The 23203-nt window shown below is 43.6% G+C and overlaps 1 protein-coding gene across 1 annotated transcript; it reads left to right on the forward strand.

Moving 5' to 3' along the window:
• The first annotated feature begins 13997 nt into the window (after positions 1–13997).
• Positions 13998–21294, forward strand: ZP4 (zona pellucida glycoprotein 4). Its single transcript, XM_040624263.1, has 11 exons — positions 13998–14306; positions 14564–14854; positions 15767–15955; positions 16670–16857; positions 17513–17610; positions 18456–18586; positions 18772–18961; positions 19051–19198; positions 19507–19585; positions 20849–20965; positions 21191–21294. The coding sequence occupies exons 1-11, from the start codon at positions 14069–14071 to the stop codon at positions 21292–21294; spliced, it is 1773 nt and encodes a 590-aa protein (XP_040480197.1). The 5' UTR covers positions 13998–14068.
• The last annotated feature ends 1909 nt before the right edge of the window (positions 21295–23203 follow it).

The raw sequence follows: 23203 nt of genomic DNA on the forward strand, positions 1-23203 counted from the left end.
ATATTTTAAGTAGCTCTGGAAAGGTATTTTTTTAACATAGGCTATCCCCCCCACCAATTTTACTTGTTTCTCCTGAATTATTAACAGAACAGAGTATGAAATTTCTCGTGGATATACTGTCATCCTTTCCATATGGCGTAGAGACTCACCCCCTAGCCTAGGGTGAAATAAGTACCAACTTCACTTGTTTTCACAGATATGCAATAGAAAATAATCGTCAAGTTTACTCCATAGGTCCCCGAGGCATGGCTCCCTCAGGTGTGTCACACACACATCTGCCAACTGTGAAGTTTTCACTGTCTGAGAGGCTGGCAGGAATGTGAACAAAGGACCCTCACGAGTGAAGAGGCTATGACTAGCCGCCTCTGCTTTCTGAAAGTCACATGCCAGTCACCCATCTCCTTTCTCCTAGGAAGGACAGCTTCAATCTCGCAATAACAAGGCAGCAAGAAATCCAGCAGGAANCGGAACCTCAGAAAAAAGATGCCAGATCAAGTACGGGGTGCTCACTTAACTCTAGATTTCAGATAAACAACAAATAATTTGTAATGTAAATATGTCCATGCAATATTTAGATAGTTATACTTAAAAAAGTATTCATTCATTAGAAATTCGGACTTACTGGGTGTGCTGCCTATTTATTTTTTGAATCTGATACCCCGAACCAAAGTCCACTCATTGGTTCATTCATTCACTCATTCATTATTCAAATATATTTGAGTGCCAACTGTGAGCTGGTCTCTGTTCTAGCTGCTAAGGCTCCCCAGTGAACAAAATAAAAACCCTCACCACACTTTTAGTCCACAGTGAAAACCAAACCTAGGTGCCTGTAAAATCTGGCAGACTTCAGTAACTGACGAGTAGCCCCAACCTACCACTTGGCACAAGACGTCCCCATCAAAAGATGTACAGTTGGTCTCCCCTCGAAGACTCGCAGTCTCCCTGTTAAAACATTCTTTTCTTAGAATAGATAGTCACACCAAAATTTTAACAGGGGTTGTCATTGGGTTTAGGAGGCTGAATGATTATCTTTCTTTTCCTACCTCTCTGCATTTTCCTCATCTTCTAAATGTATACGTATTACTTATAAAAATAGTATGAATTGTTCCATCAACTCAAGTTGCCATATAGTCACTTTTTAAATTAATGATTTTAAATTAATGGCTTGAATCATTATTTACTGCTGAGCTGCCCCTTACCTCCAGAATTGTCCAGCACTTTAGCACTCCCAAAGCGGGTGGGGGTGAGGGTTGAGGGGAGGGCAGAGAGCTCATTACTGAAGCAGGTCTAGCACCAGAGCCTACCTTTTGAAGGCTCTATCCCTATGGGAGGCATGTCCTGTGCTCATACCAACAGCAGGATCTGAGCCTTTAGGGAATGGCTGCCCACCTAGGGGCTCTCTACAGTAGGGTCACCCACTCCTCCTTCAATAATCCAACATGCACCTGAGGCTGCAGAATTTAGGGTTGGATCTTCCTGTTGCCACACTTAGCCATCTCCCAGGGAACCAGCTGGTTTTCTCATGTGGACTCAGGGCTGGTTCTGATGTGCTCAATCACCTCACCTCTCACTGGTCCAGAACCATGGTATGCTCCTCTTCTTCTCAGCCACTGCCCTCCCCCCCAACTTTCCTAGGAATCCACACTTTAGGGGTCCCAGGCCTTTCCTTCTAAATACACAAAATATAAAGAATCTGAGTACACTCACTTTTCTACACGAGCAGGGTTACTGCTCAGCAATACCCATCTAAAAGAAGCTTCTTCAACATCCCAGATGCTCCAACCCCTTCCAGGGGAGTTCTGGCAGGGATTTCAGGGAGGCCAAAACCCAGGCTGGAGAAAGTAGCATTTTCCCTTCTGGAGTTCCAAAGCACTTTCCTGGCTCTCCTTTCAGGAGAGAAAAAAAAGGTACAAATATAATTTCTAGAAGGGCATCCCCTTGTATCTATAGAGAATACACAAAAATAACATAAAGCATCTTGAGCCCACATCCCATATTCACCAATGGACTTGACATGGATTTCTTAAGTTCTTTTTTTTTTTTAAAGATTTTATTTATTTATTTGACAGAGATAGAGACAGCCAGCGAGAGAGGGAACACAAGCAGGAGGAGTGGGAGAGGAAGAAGCAGGTTCATAGCAGAGGAGCCTGATGTGGGGCTCGATCCCAGAACTCCGGGATCACGCCCTGAGCCGAAGGCAGACGCTCAACCGCTGTGCCACCCAGGTGCCCCTAGGATTTCTTAAGTTCTTATGTCAGATAAAGCTTTTCTTTCATTACCTTTATCTTACTAGGTAACTTATAATGGTAAAATCCCTCATTTGGATTAATTTTTAGAATTAGAAATAAAGCTGAATGGATCAAGGTAATGTGCCCTGACAAACATTTAACAGAAAACTATCCATTTTTTAAAATAATGTTTTATTTCACTGGTCTTGGTATGATCTCTTACACCTAACAATTCATACTATCTACATATAATTTTTTTTTAAAAGTGAGGTTGCCCAAAACAGAATTTTCATCATAAGCAAAATTGTTAGGAAAACTTCAATTTATACATCACAGGCCACAGCTAACATTTTTACCAGAATGAGTCAAAATGATAATTAAATAAAATAAGCTTCAGTTACACAAGGCCTAAGTCATAGGATTTTAGTGCAGGAAAGATGATCAACGAGGATGTTTTTATTTCCCAGCAGAGGAAAGTGACACCCAGACAGGCAAATGTACAAGATCCCACAACTAGCTTGTCATGCATTCAGCAACACGTGAGTTCACAACTTTGACATGCGAGCCCTCAGATAGCAAGTCCAAGGATGAAGACATTGCACGTAGAATAATCTACTGGAACTAGGACCCAGGCCTCCTCAATCCCTGACCAAATTTTCTTCCTTCCTAGAAGACAGGCGGTTGCAATAGCCTCTGCTCCCTTTGGGACGTTGAATTGGAATGGCATTCAATGCCTGGTTGCATTAGCGAACACCTGGCCAACATCCCACACTCTGAGGGTTTCACTTATTGTCAAGGGGTTATTTGTATACCCATAGACTAAAAACCTCTGTTTGAAAATAAAGAAGGTTTGGAGAATTAATTATTTCCAAAGTCATACAAATAACTTTAAATCCAATGGTATTATCAAATCCCCACATGACTTTGAATGCTTTCTCCTTCATTTCAAGCCTCTGCTAAATTAACTATGCCCCGGAGCATGAAAATGCAGTGCATAAATCAAAAACAGGTTGTTGGTTGTTTTTTTCTTTCTGTGCTGTTACAGAAATGTCAATTTGCCACATCATTTAGCAGGAGAGAAAAGGCTGCAGATGGGATAGGGGAAGCATGAGCAATCAGCCTGATCACTTGGGAGAAAACTTGGAATTTCCAACCAAAATGAATTCCTTACAGTTTCAGGGAAAGGTATCATTAGTATGTAGATAAAAGAGGAGGAAGAACTGCCTCACCTCCCCCAAACTGTCTCTGTTTTTATTTTGATAGTATTTACTCCAAATTCTCTCTCACACTCTGACCCCTTCTGGAAATCCACAACACCATCATCATCACTGTCATCTTGGTGTTTTCCTTTTAAATTTCTTTTTTTTTCCTAATTAACTGATGGTTTCCCAAGCTGAGACAAAATCCAGATTCCTTATATAACTTGGCAAGCAAGAATCCACGTTTTTGAAATACACAAAGGAAAATGCATATGTACACACCACCCGAGAACACAGCTGGAAGAAGGTATTTGTTTCCATGGAAAAGTCCTTAGGATTAGTGTTAGGAGAGCTAGATTCTGGTTCCAGGTCTGACATTCAAGTATATACATCTCCAGATCTAAATTACTCACCCTGTACATTTGCTCCCGATGCAAGGCACGTGAAAGGAGCTAAAGGGCAGCTCCTGTTAAATGTATCTCCCAACAGAAACCTGCTCCACCAGGCATGATACTTTACTGTTTCCCACCTACATCTTGTTGATTCCTGGTTCTGAGTGTTCCTTCATGGCTTTAGTCATTGAGTTTTCACTGGTCACTCATTCATCAAATCTAGACTAACCTCCTTCCTTACCATCTTTCCTTTCCCACCAGACCATCCTCAGCAAGAACCCAAATTCCACCTCTGGACAGCTTCAATTCCAATGTCATTGGCCTCACCCTACTCTGAAGTCCTCACTCCTTCGCTAGCATCACGCATTTTTCACTTGGTTATATAACATCTTATGTTATTGTTTAGAATTTGTTTGCATTATTTATTCATTGCTTCATTGGGTTTGCCTTGGCTCCCATCTGAGTTCTGAACTCGTACTCTATATAATCAAAAGCCCTAGTTTCTTGTTCCAATTCTCAGCCACTCCTAACTACTCTGAGCAAAACCAACAATCTTCCATTTTCTTAGATAAAAAATAAGATCTTTAAAACTGCTTCCATCTCTAATAGTAAGTCTGAGATTTTCTTTACTGTTCAAAAATTTAGATTTGTTCCTTTGAGTTTTATTATTATTATTATCACTCCTTTCAATTCCTGGCACAATTATAGCATATCATATAGTTGTCCCTTGAACAACACAACTTTGAACTGCACGGGTCCACTTTTTTTTTTTTTTAAAGATTTTATTTATTCATTTGACAGAAAGAGAGACAGCCAGTGAGAGAGGGAACACAAGCAGGGGGAGTGGGAGAGGACGAAGCAGGCTTCCAGCGGAGGAGCCTGATGTGGGGCTTGATCCCAGAACGCCGGGATCACGCCCTGAGCCAAAGGCAGATGCTTAATGACTGAGCCACCCAGGTGCCCCATGCACGGGTCCACTTCTATGTAGGTAGATTTTTTTCGATAAGTACAGTACTATAAACGTATTTTCTCTTACGATTTTCTTAACGTTTTATTTTCTTTAGCTTACTTTATTTAAGAATACAGCCTGGAACATATAAGATCGGTATTAATTGTTTATGTTATCGGTAAGGTTTCTGGTCAACAACAGGCAATAGTTTTGAGGGAGTCAAAATTTATACATGGATTTTCAACTCTGTAGGGGGCCAGCACCCTAATCCTTACATTGTTCAAGGATCAACTGCAGATGCTTAATCAAGGAGAGAGTTTAAATGAGGCCAGTGAGATCATTTCCCTGGCTACTCTGTGGAAGTGCCTGAATTCCAAGGGTTGAAATGAGGTGTCTTTGGAAGGGTCCCTCAACTCCTAAGGCTTTTGCTATTAAGCTGTGAACTCCATCAAAATGTCTTCTTTTCCCCCGTTCAAAGCACCGAAAAGGATGCTATACACATAGCTCGGTACTTACTGCAAGAAAAAAGCTCCCTAAAAATCCATCTTCAAGCTTATGATTTTCAACTGATGAGAAGCAATTGCTTTACCTCCAAAGGCCACAGTCTTCTATGTTTTTAAATAAAGGGAAGGCATGACCTGTCACACAACAAGTCAACAACACAACCCAATTTAAGAAGAAAGAAACGAAATGATCAACAGTTTCAGTTTGCAATTTGGAAAGCGAGGGTGAGCTCTGATAATCCTGGCCTGTTCCTCATTTTCTGCTTAAGGAAAAAATAAAGGGTATTTATGGGAACTGTCGTGTGTTATTAAAGTGACATGATTGCTTCAGCCCTTCTAAAATGTTTTGTAATATTAATTTTTCACTAATGACATTTTTAATAGACTCTGTGATAAATCCCTGCCAGAGTCTAGCTCTCACCAGTGTGGGTGCATGGGGCTGTAATAAGCATGACCCCAGCCTCTTACACAGATTGGAGTCATTTATTACCCAATGCCGTGGCCAATTTGCATCTCCGATCCACAAGCAATCTTTCTCCAGCTGTTACCTCAATTTGTCTCTGCAACGATTTTCATCAGTTCTGGAGAAATTTCTGTAATAAAGCTGTGCAAAGTATCAGTAGGAGTGGAGGTAAGGGAGCAAGGAGGGGCTGTGTGTCCTCCATCAGAGGACACTGGGTGAGTCTGCAGTCAGTTTCTAGTGGAGACTCACAGGGGCAACCCCCTTGGCCTTTGGAACCTGTGTATCCCCCAGTCAGAGACACCAGCCCAAAAGCTAGTTGTTCATAGGCTCCTGCTGAATTTGGAGGAATCTTCCTTAAAATTTTATTGGCATCAAGGAAATCAGATGCCTTTGTAAAATGAGGGCTTTGAAGTTTGAGGGGAAATAAAAAAGCAACCTTGAATAGGTTTTCTAGCTTGGATTCGAACCTATCACTCCTCGGTCACGTGAAGGAAGAAAGGAAAAGGAGGAGAGTGAGAAATACATGGAGGAGATGAATACTGGAGGCATTCTCTGGAATACTTGGCACCTTGTCAGAAAGGACAGCCCCCAAACCACATGCCCTGATAAAACTGGCTGCTGGTTGTTCTTAACTGAAATGTACAGAAACATTTGAAATTGGTTTATCCATGATTTTATAGTTGTATTCATTTATTCATTCTTCAAGTTTCCATTGCCAGATACTGGGCTAGGCATAGGAATCCATGTGTGATTAACTGTTGTTCAGAAAGCATCTCATCTGTAAATTCCATGAGACCGAGTACCTCCTATTTACTGCTAGACCCCCTGAGCCTAGCATAGTATGTGGCAGGGAGTATGTCTGAGGAGAACAGGAAAATGAGGGCAGGAGAAAGCGAGTTCCATCCCCACAATCTAGGAAAATACCTGATCCAGAATAGCAGCTCAGTGAATGTTACTTGTTGTTTGTACATAGAGTGGAATTAACAGACGTGTTTTTTGAGAGAGAGGGAGAGAGAGAGAGTGCAGGTATAAGTGAGCCAGGAGACAGAGGGGAAGAGGGAGAGAGAGAGAATCTTAAGCAGAGACCCCACCCAGCCCAGCATGGAGCCTGATGCAGGGCTCGATCTCATGACCTGGAGATCACGACCAGAGCTGAAATCCAGAGTTGGATGCTCAACTTACTGAGCCACCCAGGTGCCACGTTAATTAACATGATTGATTCCCAGAACATTCACTAACTGTATGACTTGAGTAATTTGTGTTCAGGTTGGATAAAAAGATCTTAACAGAAAAATGTTATGTTTCCATTGATATTTGCTTAGAGTGAAACGAACCCAGGTAGCAGCTGCTTGTCTCCAAGATATATTTTTGTATATGCACAAATACGCTTTGGCAGAATCATTTAACTAGTCCCACTTCCGGGGAAGATTGTAAAGAAAGTAAAGAAAACTCTATTTAACTGAATGCAAATAGGACTGCTAGTCAGCAGTGTAGAATGCAGGACAGATGCAAGAGGGTAGGAGGTGCATTCAATGGGTTAGTTAAATTTCCTTTAAGCCTTATTCCCAGAACATTATCTGCCCATTCTGGAATTATTTATTGAGGCCTTGCTGTGTTGAAGGCACTAAAGTAGAAGGGACACAAGACCGTACGGCTGAGAAGGCCCCAGACAGAGGAAGTAACAATTAAGATGCACTGAGAAGGGCTGTAGGAACACGAGGCACTGAGGTGCCCCACAACACAGCCCCCAGCCCAGTCCCAGGGGCCAGTGGCCTGAGAAGGATTTCCAGAGGAGGTGATGCCACAGCCACACATTTGAAAGAATAAGATGCAAAGACAGGGCGCCTGGTGTTCTCAGTTGGTTGAGTGTCTGACTCCTGATTTTGGCTCAGGTCATGATCTCAGGTTGGGCTCCACACTCAATGGGGAGGCTACTTGAGATTCTCTCTCTCCCTCTGCCCCTCCCCCCACTTGTGTGCTCTGTCTCTCAAGTAAATAAATAAATAAATACACTTTTTTACAATGCAATGACGTAGGTTAAAATAAGCCAAGCAGGAGCAAACAAGCAGACACAGCTAGAGAGGGTGTTCCAGAAGAAAAAACAGCACAGGCCACAGCACAGGGTAGGAGACGTCAGAGTAGGTTTGGGAAACCTCAGAGAAATTCCATTTGTCCAGCCACCAGGACCAAAAAGGCTGCCCTGGGCCTGTGGGCAGGGACATGATTGGGGAGGATTTGGGGGCCATGCCAAGGAGCTTGCATCTTAGCCTGAAGATAACAGGAAGTTTTTATTCACATGGTGAGATAAGCACAAAAACACAGGCTGGTGGCAAATATGAAGTAGGGCGTGCAAAACTGGCTCCCCTTGGAAGCATGGTGCAATAAATAAATACATACTCAGAGTTCACTCATCTCAAAAATACTGTCTGAGCACATGAGCAAATCATGTGGAGAATTCAAAGGTGAGTATGACACGGCCTTCAAAGACCTTATAATCCATGAGGGGAAGAAGAATACTGGATTGTAATGGTCCCAAGAGGTACACAGAGAGCACCGGAAACCAAATCAAGAGGCAATGACCTCCAGTTTGGGGATCAGGAAATGCCTCATGGAGAAAAGAAGAGGAGAAGAGGGCCTACGCCAAGGCCCTGGTTCCAAAACTTGAATATGTGTCAGAACTACCTAGAAGACTTAACCACACACTACTGGTGCCCACACCAGAGCTTCTGATTCACCAGGTCTGGAGCCAGACTCTCAAATTTACACTTCTAATACATCGCCAGCTGAGGCTGACACTGCTGGTCCAGGGACAAGTCTTTGGAGAACATAAGCTCCAAGTGAAAGTAGGGAGCTGGTCCAACAGAGGTGAGACCGTAGTCATCACATGAAGAGTAAATGCTCCTGGTTAGAAAAGCAAGACTATATCCTGGTTACAAGTTAGGGTAGAATTTAAGAAACCTGAGTATATCATTAGATATAACATTTGTAAACTAATTACCCAATTGACTGCAGTCAGCTGAGAACAATTGCAATGACCAAAGTGGGCATGACTTCCAAGTGGGCTGCACCTCTACCCCTAAATTTTCTATCCTTCAGCTGTCCTGGCTCACCAGGTCTGCCCTGCTTTCTAAACCAGAACAGTCCATTGGTACCAACCAACTCAGCCATGGTGTGCATTACTAATCCCTTTCTTCTAAACAAAAAGGAACATTAAAATCCCTTTAGTTTAGAAGAAAAACTTCCAAATTCATCCCATGAGGTCAGCATTACCCTGATACCAAAACCAGATAAAGACACCATGAAAAAAGAGAACTACAGACCCATATCCCTGATGAACATAGATGCAAAAATCCTCAACAAAATACTACCAATCAGAATGCAGCAGTACATTAAAAAAAAGTCATTCACCATGATCAAATGGGATTTATTCCCGGGCTTCAAGGGTGGCTCAGGATTCACAAATCAATCAACATGATACATCATATCAATAAAAGAAAGGGTAAGAACCATATGATCATCATATGGCACCTGGGTGGCTCAGTAAGTTGAGCATCCAACTCTTGATTTCAGCTTGGGTCATGATCTCAGCCCCTTTCCCCCTTCCCTCTCTCCTCTCTAAAAAAAAAGTAAATAAATAAAAATAAAAACTTTAAACAATAAACAGAAAAAAAATGAATAAAAATCCCTTCAGTTTTGCCAAAGCATGGTTGGGAATTTTTAAAAGGAATTTTAACAAGGAAATAAAAATTCTGAAAGTGAAGAAACAAAGGCATTCACATGCACACATTTCTCATGTCATCCAAATATTAAGGGAAAAAAAGGCCCAAACAAAGATTGGTTTTGTTGATGCAGCTTTACAATGTTTTGCAAGACGTTTTGAGTTGAATTATGCCTAACAAAGACATGTTAAAGATAGGGTCTTTACAGAGGTAATGAAGTTAAAATGAGGTCATAATTAATGGGCCTTAATCCAATATGACTGGTGCCCTACCCTTCAGTAGATGAGCGTAATGAAGGAGTGGGGGGCATCACTTCAGGTGACACCCTATATGAACCAGAAACAGCAACTGTATCCGTAAATCCCTACCCCAAAGTCCTTAATTTCAGCTCTTTTTCTTTTTTTTAGCAATTTACTCTCCTACCTCTTTCTTAAACTCCCCTTCCACTTCAAGAGAGAGGAATACCAATATGCTGACATTCCTCTCAAAGTCCAAAAAGCTCTCTGGCTGGGTTTTCCTGCCTGTGAAAGGGGAAGGATCTTTCTCCTTACAGGTGGCCACTGGTCCTGGTGGCAAAGAAAGGGGTGGAGAGGAGGGGCAAGACAAGCTCAGAGCAGAGTGGGCACCAGGGAGGTGTATTGTGTGGCCCAGGATGGAGACAGGGAGTCGAAAGAAGAGGCCCAGCAATGGGACTCATCACCTCACAACTGACTCAGGCTTGCATCTCATTCTTGCTTGTTGAAAAGAGAAACCATGTAAGTACTTACAGCAAATTAAGTTTGACATCTTCCTTCAGAAGAGAAGTGTCCTAATTTCCACCACATGCCGAGAGCAGCTGGGTGCTCCCTCACTGCTCCCTAATTACTGATTAGCACACACAATGGTCTAATCGCTCCTCCATATTTGGGGATAATTTTGATTATTGCTTTATCAGACTTGAAGAGCGTTTCCTGGGGCTTTGTTTACCCCATACCTCACCCTCCAGCCAGGAGGACACACTCCAGTCACAGCAAGGGAAACACTGTAAGTGCCTATCCCGAGGAATGGCCAGAAAGCTCTATAACAACCCCAGTACTATCAAAATGCAACCAATCTCTAGGGGCGCCTGGATGGCTCAGTCAGTTAAGTGTCTGCCTTCGGCTCAGGTCGTGATCCCGGGGTCCTAGGATCAAGACCCACGTTGGGCTCCCTGCTCAGCAGGGAGTTTGCTTCTCCTTCTTCTCCTTCCCCCACCCCCCTGCTCATGTGTTCTCTCTCTCTTTCTAATAAATAACTTTAAGAAAGAAAAAAATGCAACCAATCTCTAGAGAAATCACTGTGTGTGCCCATATTCCTATAAAGGGAACATTAGCAAACTGCATAGCGATACCCTTGCTCTCTAGTTTAAATTGAAACCTTCAAATATGACTCAGGGAAAATATGCCCTGATTGAACAAGGTTTCTGGAAATCACAGTTTGCCTTCTCCCAAGGGCAGAAACTACCCTGTCCTTCCCTCTTACAGGGACCCTCAGTGGCAGACTTGGAAATGAGGAGTGGGCAGGGTCTTAGTCAAGGTTCTCCAGAGAAACAGAAGGAATTGTATATGTGTGTGTATATATATATATATATATATATACACATAGAGATTTATTATGAGGAATTGGCTCACATATTTATGAAGGCTGAGAAGTCCTGTGATCTGCTGTCTATAAACTTGGAGGCCTTGGAAAGCCAGTGGCATAATTCCAGTCCAAGTCTGAAGTGCTGGGAACCCAGGGAGCGAAGGGTGTAAATTCTAGTCCAAGAGCAGGGTAAGATCACTACCCCAGCTCAAGCAACTAGGCAGGAATTAAAAAGGTGGCCAGAGTTGGGGCAGGGAGGGGGGGTTCTTCCTTTCTCATCTGTTGTTCCATTTAGGCCACATGGGGGAGGGCAATCTTCTGAGCTCACAGATTCAAATGCTAATGCCATCTAGAAACACCCTCACAGGCATACCCAGAAATGTTTAATCTGGGCACTCCATGTCACAATCAAGTTAACACATAAAATTAACCACTACAGGCAGTTTAGCTGGCTGTGTAGGACTCCCCAGTCCTTTGGTAGATGACACAAGGTGGATCCTTAAATATGCCTATAAACTATGGGTCAAAGGAATGTTACCATGATTACAGGGCTTTTGGTAAGTCTCTACAAGTTATGTCAGTTTGTATTCTGTATGTAATTCCACTAACATTATTTTTAAGTGATCGAGTGATTTTAATATAAAACAGCACTTGTCGTTCCAAAATTCAAAAAGCAGAGCATTACTTTGGAGATAATAGGGGGACAGGATGTCTTATCAGTTAAACTTGGGGCTCCTCAAAGTGGATCACATGCTATCAGTGCATTTTCTCTCCCGAAATTGAGTGGTGTAGTTGAATGAATGTGTCTTCAGAGGATTTAGCACAGGAGTGAGCAAGCATGAAACCACCCAACCCCAGCCCTGCTGGCAAATTCTCCTGGGAACTCATCCTTCATCCTCTGTGGCATCAGGGTGACTGCTATGAGCCTGGGTGGACCTTCAGATATCTCAAACCAGTTTCAGATTTATATGTTCGTTTCTTAATTCTGTAAACACACAACCTCACTAGAGAATGTGATCCCACCAGGACAGGCTGGTCCCTCAGACTCCCCACCAATCCAAGGAGGCCACTGCTTGGCACCTGCTTCACCTTTGTGTCCCAAGCAGGTGGACTGGTCTTGCTGACATTCCAACACTCTGACAAGTAACAGTTATGCAGCAAGTGTTGTAACAAGTGCTGTACACATATTATCTTATTTCACCAAACAACATCTCTGTGTTGTACTAATACCTCACATGTGAGGTAGGTGTTACTATCCCCACTTCACAGATGTGAAAGCTGTAACTCACTGACAGAGGTCACAGGGCTAGGCAGTAATGACTGAGAATTTGTACCCAGCTTCATTCGTCACCAAAATCCAAATCACCATGATGCTACACTGCCCCAGAGCATTTCCAAAAAGAGCAGCTCTCCTTGATCTTTCCCCACTTTAGAGAACAGCACTCGTAAGTCTAGTGGGGAGACTGGCCTTTAAGCTACCAAGACATAACACACATCCCTTTCTTTCTTAAACTTGAAATCACATATACAGGGACTTGGAGGAAAAACAGCTCGAGGTTGAGTTGGAGCCACATTTTCAAGGCGGTTAGCCTTAGGACATGGCCACCAATGAAAGCACATTCGCTGATTTCATTCTTGACTCAGTGAACACGGAGTACACACTGTCTAAGGCATTCAGGATGTAATGAAAAATAAGAGGCCCTTAGAATCCAACGGGGTAAGTCCTGTGAGCGAGTAAATGGGGTGTGTCAGGCCAGTGGCCAAATCCATTGTAGACAGAGGATCTCAGGAAGCCACATCCCACCCAGGAGGGCAGAGTCTGCATTCCTTCAATGTTTTCTGTTACCACATGGTTAAATGAGTCATCCAGCTTCCCTGGGAAGATAATGCTTATTTGCTCTCTTCTACTAGTTGACGAGAATTAGAGATACCTGTACATACATTCTCAGTGTTTGGCTAGATTTCTGCTGACTTGGGCAATGTTTTTGTATGATAAATATTGGGCTAAATATAATCAGAAGGTCATTTTGGGGAAAAACCATGGAAGCCAGTTTTCATGGCCCTGACTCACCAGTGAGGAGGATATCCATCCATTCCTCAATCTCTTAGAATGTCTCTAGAACCTGGTCTGATGCTATGGCCCAGAACACATAAACCATATACTTTGTAAGGAGACCAACAATGTGGAAACCAAGCAAATAAGAAACTCCTACATATTTATGAAAATATGTCTAAAACACAGGGAAGTGTTGAGAGATTTTGAAATATCCATAAGAGGAAAAATTCCTTTGGGGAATTCACACTGTGATCCACATTTTCACTTAGGTCCTATAGGGCAGCCCAATGGGATAACTATGGCAAATAAAAGCTTTAGAATTTGTCAAGAAAAGACTCCAGTGGTGGAACTCTCTCTTAGGACCAGGGAAGTGTTCTAAATCAGCTTTTTTTCGGAATCAAGGTTAAACTTCTGTGAAATTTCAAGCCAGGCTCCAAATGTGCAGTGACTTCTTGGGAAAGCTTAGAACCATGAAGGTGATGGGGGTCCTTAAAGGTCCCAAAAGGGTTGACTGAGTGCTCTTTGGCTAAGTATTTGCCACACACTTTACACAGAATATCTCACTTAACCCTCAAGACTACAACTACCCAGAGATATTATTCCCATTTTACAGGAGAAAAATGAGTTTCCAAAAGATTTTAACTTAGCCAAATGGCAGAGCTCAGATTCATACCCAAATGTGCAAAATGCTAGACGACAGACTTCTAAAGTCAATAAAATACTAGAATAAGTGCTACCCTGAGCAACTTTGGGGAAGCCTCTTTTAGCTAAAAGGTACCACATTTTTCCTGAGCTCAGAATTGCCCGGATTGCAATGTTTAGAGTGATGCAGCTGAAGACTATGGCCTGAAGTGAATGAAGCTGGAAGAATCACCCTTTCCAAAGGAGCCCCACCTGCACATACACAGGTGTGCTCCTGAAGCCAGTTCCTTATGTATATAAAGAACCTCACGGAGCATGGGGAGCTCTGGTTCTTGGGAAACTCGGCAGGTCTTACGGCCAGTGGGGGCTCCTAGCGGCGCTATGTGGCTGCTGCAGTCCATCTTGCTCTGTTTTCCCTTGTCTCTTGCTTTGAGTGGCCACCAGAAGACCAAGGAACCAGATTATCCTGGTGAACTCCACTGCGGGCTATGGAGTCTTCAGTTCACCATAAACCTGAGCCAGGGGACAGCGGCTCCTACACTAATAGCTTGGGGTAAGTTTGATGACTCACTCGGCTTAGCCCTCTAGCTTCCCCTCCTAACACTTTCCCCCTTTGGTAAACTCTGCAGCCTTGCCTACAGACTGAATCGTCTAAAATATAACTTCTCTTCCCAACTGGAGTCCCCTCTTGTTCCTCTCTCTTCTTGCTGCTGCCCCTTGGGGTCTGACAGCAAAGCCGGCTGTCCTTGCCCAGCACTGAGGACTGTGGCGACTGACCACCTGTGCTTTTTGCTCCTCCCTGCCCTGCAGACAACCTTGGGCAGCCACACAGGCTGCAGAATGACTCTGGCTGTGGTACCTGGCTAAGGGAGGGCCCAGGCAGCTCCCTGGTGTTAGAAGCCTCTTACAGCGGCTGCTACGTCACTGAGTGGGTGAGGACGACCCAGTCACCAGGAATGCTGAGACCCTCTGCACCACCATCAGAGGAGACTCCCCAGGACCCCCACTATATCATGCTACTTGGAGTTGAAGGAGTAGATGTGTCTGGGCGCAGCATGGTTACAAAGACAAAGCTGCTCAAGTGTCCTGTGGATTCCCCAGGTAAAGGCTGGAAACTGGCAGGGTCTGGGTGGTGCTGAGCTTCCTGGAAGGTGCTCTTGGGCCTCTTCTACCAGCTCTGTGTGGTGACAGTGACATCCAGCTACCCTGCACATGCGGTCCTTAAGATAACTACCACTTGAGTGATTCGATTACTTGGTGCGAGGCACTGGGGAGGCAGTGGGCTTCACCGTCCCCGCCCCAACCCAGTGCTGTACGTACTACTGCTGCCCCCCACTGGTAAACTCTTGGTGAGCGGCAGAGCTGGGATTCAAACAAGAATCAGTCCAAAACCAGGAGCTCCTGGGCCTTAAGTGTAGGGAAGGAAGCTAAAGCTATTAAGGATACTTGGCAAATGCCTCTGAGAATCAACTGTGCCCTGAAAACAGGGCTCAGCCCTTTCAGCTGGAGGCTACTTAATCACTTAATTGGGGAATTAGCAGGAAGTGTGACCCCTACTCAGCTTCAGCAAATCTTGTCTTGCCCTCTGCAAGCCCTACCTCAAAGTCTTAAGGGATTCAAACTTGTAGCTCACTCTTCTCCTCTGCCTTGTACCCAAAATATAATCCAGAGGGGTAACACTGATAAAATGCAGAACCCCAGTCCCCAGACCAGATCTGCCGTACTAGAACCTGCATTTCAAAGATCCCCCGGTAACTCACGGTACAGGAGGATTGAGAAGCACCTCTACGGAACAGAAGAATCCTTAGCTTGAAGGAAAAAAGCTCCCCACTGCTTCTACTGATCTTGCTGGTGTTCTTTCAAAAAGTACTAATTTCAGGGGACTTAATATTTACTTAAGTTTCTAAAACTTAATCGCTAGTATATAATATGGACCTACCCTGATCATCTGGACATCGGTGGGAATTTTGATACTTTGTAATGAAATGATCATCTTCTTTTTTTTTTTTTAAGACCCAACTTTGTTATCTAGCTCCCCTCTTCAAAATGTAGCCCTAGATGCTCCAAACGCTGACCTGTGTAACTCTGTCCCAGTGTGGGACAGGCTGCCATGTGCTCCTTCACCCATCACTCAAGGAGACTGTGAAAAGGTTGGTTGCTGCTACAATTTGGAGGCGAATTCCTGTTACTATGGAAACACAGGTGAGTTAATGCATCTCTGAAACCAGCTAAAGAAAAGTACCAATAACTTGCAATTAAATCCGGAGAAGAGTGATCTTCCCTTCAGCCTACCCCCAGAAGACAAATGTTAAAGACAACCAGAAGTTAGTGTATAAGCAATGAGCGTATCCTAGAATACTTGACCCCAAGTGATCACTTTCCACAGCCTTGCCTTGTCATTTCCCCTAGAAACCAAAATATTCAATGAACTCCAGAAGCTAAGTCTACTTGCAATATAATAGCTAATTGACAGAAATTTAAGACTATCAGCCACCTTGGGAATAGGTTAAGTGCCTAGAGGACCTCCTTTCAAAGACTGCCTCCTGTGTCTCCCAAATCCTACTCTAAGGTTTTCTAATGCAAAACATGTATATGTCACATTCTATTCTAGGCTCTGAATACTGGTAAGTAAAACAAAGCAAGTACTATTATCCCCATTTTATAAATGAAGCTAGAGCAAGGAGGTTAGATGCTTTGCCTAAGGTTGCCCAGTAAGCAGTGGAGGCAACATTCAAATCCAGGGGCTCCGTTCAAGTGCTCCTTCAGTGCTTCAGTTAAGCTCTGGACAGCTGAACTTGCAGAGTCCACTAGGTGGGACTGCCAATCTCTCAGGGGGAGGGACCAAAACCAAATATTTAGCTGGCTCAGTAACAGGAGGTATGACCTGTTTTCAGCACAGTCACTCTGGTTTTTCAGTGACCTCACACTGTACCCAAGATGGCCACTTCTCCATTGCCGTGTCTCGGAAGGTGACCTCACCCCCGCTGCTCTTAAATTCTGTGCGCTTGGCCTTCAGGAATGACCATGAATGTACTCCTGTGATGGCAACACGTACCTTTGCCCTCTTCTGGTTTCCATTTAATTCCTGTGGGACCACGAGACGGGTAAGAACAGTTGACCTTTGGCTCTGTTCCTAACTCTAGAAGTCAGATAGAAATGTCCTAGTGACTGGAGGGAGAAGTGGAATATCTTAGCCATGAAGGAGACAGCTGACCACTGCTTGGTGTATATGATGGTCTCTAGGACAGAAGAATGCTTCATCACTGAGAAAGCAGAAACCTCCCCTGGACGTTCATCTAAGACCACAGCTGTGCTCCAGCAAGGGGCTGGCACTTCTACCAAGCCATAGACCAGAGGAACAAGTAATAGGTTCTTCTTTCCACATTGCCCAGGAAGCAAGCAGGGAGGTTGGCTGACATTGGTGGTCATGTTCCTGGCTGCCTCATTTGAGTACTCAAAGCCCTATTGCCTTATCCTGAGGTAAAGTTAGTCCCAGGCTAGTTGCCACCTGCTTTTGCCTCTGCTCAAGGAACAGAAAATGCAGCCTAAAATCAGAAGTACTTGACTCAGGGGTGCCTGGGTGGCTCAGTCATTAAGCGTCTGCCTTCGGCTCAGGGTGTGATCCCGGAGTTCTGGGATCGAGCCTCACATCAGGCTCCTCTGCTGGGAGCCTGCCTCTTCCTCTCCCACTCCCCCTGCTTGTGTTCCCTCTCTCGCTGGCTGTCTCTCTCTGTCAAATAAATATCCCCATACTTCTAGATCATTGGAGACCAGGCAGTATATGAAAATGAGCTGGTAGCAACTCAAGATGTGAGAACTTGGAGCCATGGTTCTATCACCCGTGACAGTATTTTCAGGTAAGGTCTTAGGCTAACCTGAGGCCACTTGACCAGAATGCCTTCCCTTCCATAAAACAGGACTTCTAGGGAAAGCCCTGAATCTACAGAACCTCTCCTCATGACAAGAGAACCTGTCTCCTGCCTTGGTTGTCCAATCTCATGGACCATTATTTGATCAAGTCACCCGGCATCACTGCCACCAAGCTCTTCTAAGCCTCAAACTCCCTGGACTCCTATTTCACTTACTGGGACTTCCTTTTTCTCATTTTGGCTTTCTCCCTCCATGGTCCATGCTGTAACAAAAAGAATCCCCTCAACACCTCCAAGAAGACTGCACACTTAAAGCTTCCTCATTTTCTTGCCACAGCTTAAACTTGACATCATGAACATAACCTGAAGGACCCTGTGTGAAACACCTCTTACTTCCCTCTCCAGCCCAACCTCCTCGAACATCCTCCACCCCTCACTCACTATTCCGCAACATCAGACTGAAGTCCCATGAAGATCCTACAGAAGGACAAACCCTGGTCTCCATTCTCTGTTCTGTCAGCTGTTTCTCTCCCTCTTCTTACCTCCGTTACTTTCTATCTTCCTTCAAGTCTTCTCCCTGCAAGCTCTCCCCTGACTACCCTCTCTACAGAAAGCACATGTTTCTCATAGTACTACATGGACTCTGATCCCATCTACATATTGGTCTCCCCAACTAAGATCTAGCTCCTACAAGCTCAGGTAACATACCCCTCATGTTTACAAACTTGTCCAGCTCCTAGCATGTAATGGTTCCTAAAACCTTTAAAAACTGAAAGGTGACATGGCCTATCCTATCACCCACACTAGCTAACAAAGCTCTTGTTTCTCTCTAGGCTTCGAGTTAGCTGCAGCTACTCGATCAGTAGCAATGCCTTCCCGGTTAATGTCCAGGTTTTTACGCTCCCACCACCCCATCCTGAGACCCAGCCTGGACCCCTCACTCTGGAACTCAAGATTGCCAAAGGTAAGACCCTCTTGGCTGGAGCATCTGGCCTACAGTCTAAAGCCCTATCTCTTTTCTGGGCATTAAGGGAACAACTTGGTAATAAAATACTTGCTAGAGGTTTTTATGTATATATGCTCTCTCTCCAGCATCTAGAGGTTCCTAATTCTGGTGTTATTGCTTCAACCCCTTTCGGCCTCTTGCAGATAAGCACTATGGCTCCTACTACACTGCTGGTGACTACCCAGTGGTGAAGCTACTTCGGGATCCCATTTACGTGGAGGTCTCTCTCCGCCACAGAACAGACCCCTACCTGGGGCTGCTCCTCCATTACTGTTGGGCCACACCCAGCACAAACCCTCAGCATCACCTCCAGTGGCCCATGCTGGTGAAAGGGTAAGCAGCTCTTCCATGCACCTGTGCTGGAGTCCCTCAGAAAAGCCCCTCCAAAAAGCCCCTCCTGACTGCCGGATATCTTTGCTTAGATGCCCCTACACTGGAGACAACTATCAGACGCAGCTGATCCCTGTCCAGAAAGCCTTGGATCCTCCGTTTCCATCTTACTATCAGCGCTTCAGCATCTTCACCTTCAGCTTTGTGGACTCAGTGACAAAGAGGGCACTTGGGGGACCGGTACGATGCTTCCAACTGTGTTTCTTAGGGCTCAGAACCCCCCAACTCAGAATTGTTTCCATATCCTACCACTCTCTGGTCAGGGGTGCCCTTTAATTGGGGCTGTTGGTACTCCTTCAGAGCCATCATTGATCCCAAAGGCATGAGTGACATTTGCCTACTAGACTCTAGTTCTTTAGTGTTCTTATGATATCAGCTTGGAATGTCAAGATTCTCTGGTAACTTTCTTTCAACTTCTTCTGGGGGAGTTAAGTCTGAAGACTTGTGATGTGGTTCTATACCATGATCTCAATTCTATTGGCTTCCAGGTGTATCTACACTGTAGCGCATCCGTCTGCCAGCCTGCTGGGACACCATCCTGTATGATAACCTGTCCTGTTGCCAGGCGTGAGTATCCAAGCTGTCCACACTGGAGGACAAACTTGAAATAATCTTGAGTCCCACTGCTAACCTTCTTTAGCCTGTGGGCAAATGATTCAAAGCAAAGATTCATCTTACTAATGAGGCTGCTTTAGGTGTTTTTTACGATGCAGTAGAACAGACAATCAGCTTCCTAGAATTCCAGGCCTTTTAAATATAAGCTATAAATCCTCCGGTAAGTCTCAGCCTTAGTCAAAATGTATATGGAAAAAACCAAGTGAGGAATCAAACTGGCTTATGACCTACACATGGCTCAGTCTAATGAAACACTTATCTGGCTAGTTCACAAATTGAGCTGTTTACACCTGCTTGAAGGCATGTCTAGCAACATGGCCTGAAGATCTATAGGAGGCCTACTACAGAGTAGGTGCTCTAGTTGGTCAGACCCAGTCTTCCTATAATGTATGTGTACTCCTACCTGGTCCACTAACATGTACCCTGTCTAGCCCCTGAATTAATTGGGATTCATGATCCCTAAAGCTTCAAGTCCCTTCTTGGGGTGAGGGGGTGACTCATAGTACTGTAATGATAGTTACAAAATACTGCATTAAATGTTCAGAACCTCACTCCCATGACATATATTCTATACTCTTCTTTAAAAAAAAGCATATACCCTTCTAAAAAAAAAGCATATACCTTTTTGTTTTGTTTTTCTTTTGTCTTTAAGGATTTTATTAGAGAGAGCACAAGTAGGGGGATTGGCAGGCAGAGGGAGAGGGAGAAGCAGGCTTCCCACCAGGAAGAGAGCCCAATTCTGGGCTTGATCCCAGGACTCTGGGATCATGACCTGAGTCCAAAAGGTAGACGTTTAACAGACTGAGCCACCCAGGCACCCCAAAATATATACCCTTCTAAAAGAAAACTTAGATTGACTTTTCCAAGGTCCTATAACTGTCAATAGAAATGGGATTCAAACAGCTTTGCTTTGTTACTGTCTTTCCAGTTACCTTTGTAGTTTAGGGAAAGGTCTTAGTATTAACATTTTACTGTCCAAATACCTCTTTTAGGGAAGAATGACAGTATGGGGAAAGTCTAATATCATAATCTCTATTACCAAAGTCTGGTGAAAATGAGGCAGCAGTCTTAGAAACAAAGTCTTAGATCTGTTTGAGTTTATATTACACACTTAAGACACAGAACAGAGCTGTACACATTGAAGGACCTAACTCTCCCATTCCTACCCCACCATGTGCAGAAAATTCTAACCCCTAGCTTTCCTCTATCCAACAGGAAGAAGAAACTCTAACATCCATTTTTACAACCATACTGCTAACATTTCTAGCAAGGGCCCCATGATTCTACTCCAAGCCACTAAGGACTCCTCAGAAAACCTCCATAAAAACTCAGGTGAGTAGGTGGAGACTTAAGTAGCTACTGGAAGCCCCTTATCTGAACCACTAGTCAAGCCAAAGCTACTTCCTGATCTCCCTACTTTTTATTCCTTTCTGATATGACCAGTGTGAATCTCAAATTGAATAGCTTATTTTTCCTATAGCTAAAGACCATCAGTCTTTTTCAGGATCTAGAGTCACTTGGTTTTGCCATACTTTAACCTACCTTCCTGCCCTACAGGTTCTCCTGTAAACTCCCAAGCTCTGTGGATGGCAGGCCTTTCTGGGACCTTAATCATTGGAGCCTTGTTAGTGTCCTACTTGGCTATCAGGAAATGGAGATGAATTATTCCAGTTGTGTTAATAAAACTAGATTGTGCTACCAGCCTGTGCCCAGCTTCTCATTTGAGAGAAAGTAAGCAAGCTATCTGCTGTTCATATCTCCTCTTTCCAGTTTGGGGCAGTATTTTGGATGACAACAGAATAACAGCCATGATACCCTAGGCCTCTACTCCAGACCTTCTAGCTTCTGAATAGAATGTTTCAGTAGATTCATAGCTGGTTGGCAAGTTAGGTAGTATATACAAGAAGTAAATACAGAGAAGGTTACAAGCTTAAGAGGGGTATAGAACAAAACTCTTCCACAAGATCAATCAAACTAAGGTAGAATTAGCCTAGAGCTAGTCTGGAATCCTCTGGACCACTAGTTCTCCAACTTTAGTGTGCATCAGAATCAAAGGAGGGCTGATGAAAATCAATTACTGGCCCCACCCCCAGAGTTTAAGTAGGTCTGAGCTAAGGCTTAAAAACTTGCCTTTCGAACCATCTCTCAGGTGATTATGATCTTACTCTAAGCATCACACTGAAAACTAATGTTTAGAACAGTGATTAAAAGGAAGTTATCTGATTATGGATTGGCCAACTGGAAGTGGTTTCATCAAAAGAGTCTGAGTTTTGAGCCAGAACAACAAGTAATTCCCTAGTTTAATAGTCTTTAAATAGAAATAGAAATACTAATAGAAATACATGGTGATTTCTCAAGGTAAAAATCCTGCTCAAAGAACTCTTTAGTAACTAACATTGTTGGCCATCCTCTAGCAGTCTCTACTCTCATCACGGTGGAGTTCTGAAAATAATCCTGGTTAACAAAGTTTCCCCATTTGTCTTCAGGGAGTAACTTGTAGGTTGCCTTATATTTCAGCAAAGTTAAAAGCATTAATCTTGGTACTTAAATACCTGCTTTGTAGGCAAGTCAACTCCACTTCAAGCTGCTTCTAAGCAGGGAATGAAGATTTCCTTATTCAACTGACAGGAACACTATATGCTTTTTATGTGACAGGAACTACCCTAGATGCTTGATAACACACTTGAGCTTCATGAAAACCTAATGACGTAAATATTCATCCCTGATTTCCAGGATTTGGAACACCTATCAAGCCAAATCTCTTACCCAGCATCACTTAGTCAACTAATGGCATGGCTGGACCATGAATTCAGTCTGATTTCAGATATTGTGCTTTTAACTCCATATTCTACTGAAAATACTCAGTTCTTCCATAGGACCAATTTCCCGTGGTACAGAGGTTCAGCCTGACCAAAGTTTTTCTGAAGCTTGCCTGTTTGCCTGATGCTTGCTTGGGGGATACTGATAAAATAGATGCCTAGAACAAAGGTCTGGGACAAATGACTATCCTGTGCTAAAGAGGAAGTACAATGGTCTTGGATTGCAGTGGTGGTAGTGGTTAACTTGGTCACTAAGCAAGTATAAGTGTAGGTTACCTGGGCAATCATGAATAGATGTATTAAATACAATTAAAATAAATCACAAATTTTGATAACTTAGGTAAAGCATAATTTGAGATTTTTATATCCATGTATATTTACAGTACATCTCAATTTACAGGTTAAAAATTAACTAGAAGTACCATATTTTTTTAGGTCTCCTAAGATTTACCATTGAAAAAATAGGTTCACTCACCCAAATTGTTCCAAACATAAATGAGTTTTCTTGTAGCTGAACAAAGTAGGTGTTTCCAAACTTAATCAAAATTCTTATACTAGCACACCTCTTGTGTCTATAGCCACATCCGGCTGGGAGCTACTTGAGCTAGGAGCTACAGCATGAGTGAAGTCACTGAACTTAAATACGTACCAGACATCCTATGTGACAGGCATTTACTAGCGTGGGAAGTAAAGCAACATAAACCACGAAAGATGTCACAGCAACAAAGGCAGACAAATGTCTGATGGTAAA

Source organism: Ursus maritimus, unplaced genomic scaffold (assembly GCF_017311325.1).
Source record: "Ursus maritimus isolate PB19 unplaced genomic scaffold, ASM1731132v1 scaffold_7, whole genome shotgun sequence".
Classification (NCBI taxonomy): Eukaryota; Metazoa; Chordata; class Mammalia; order Carnivora; family Ursidae; genus Ursus; species Ursus maritimus.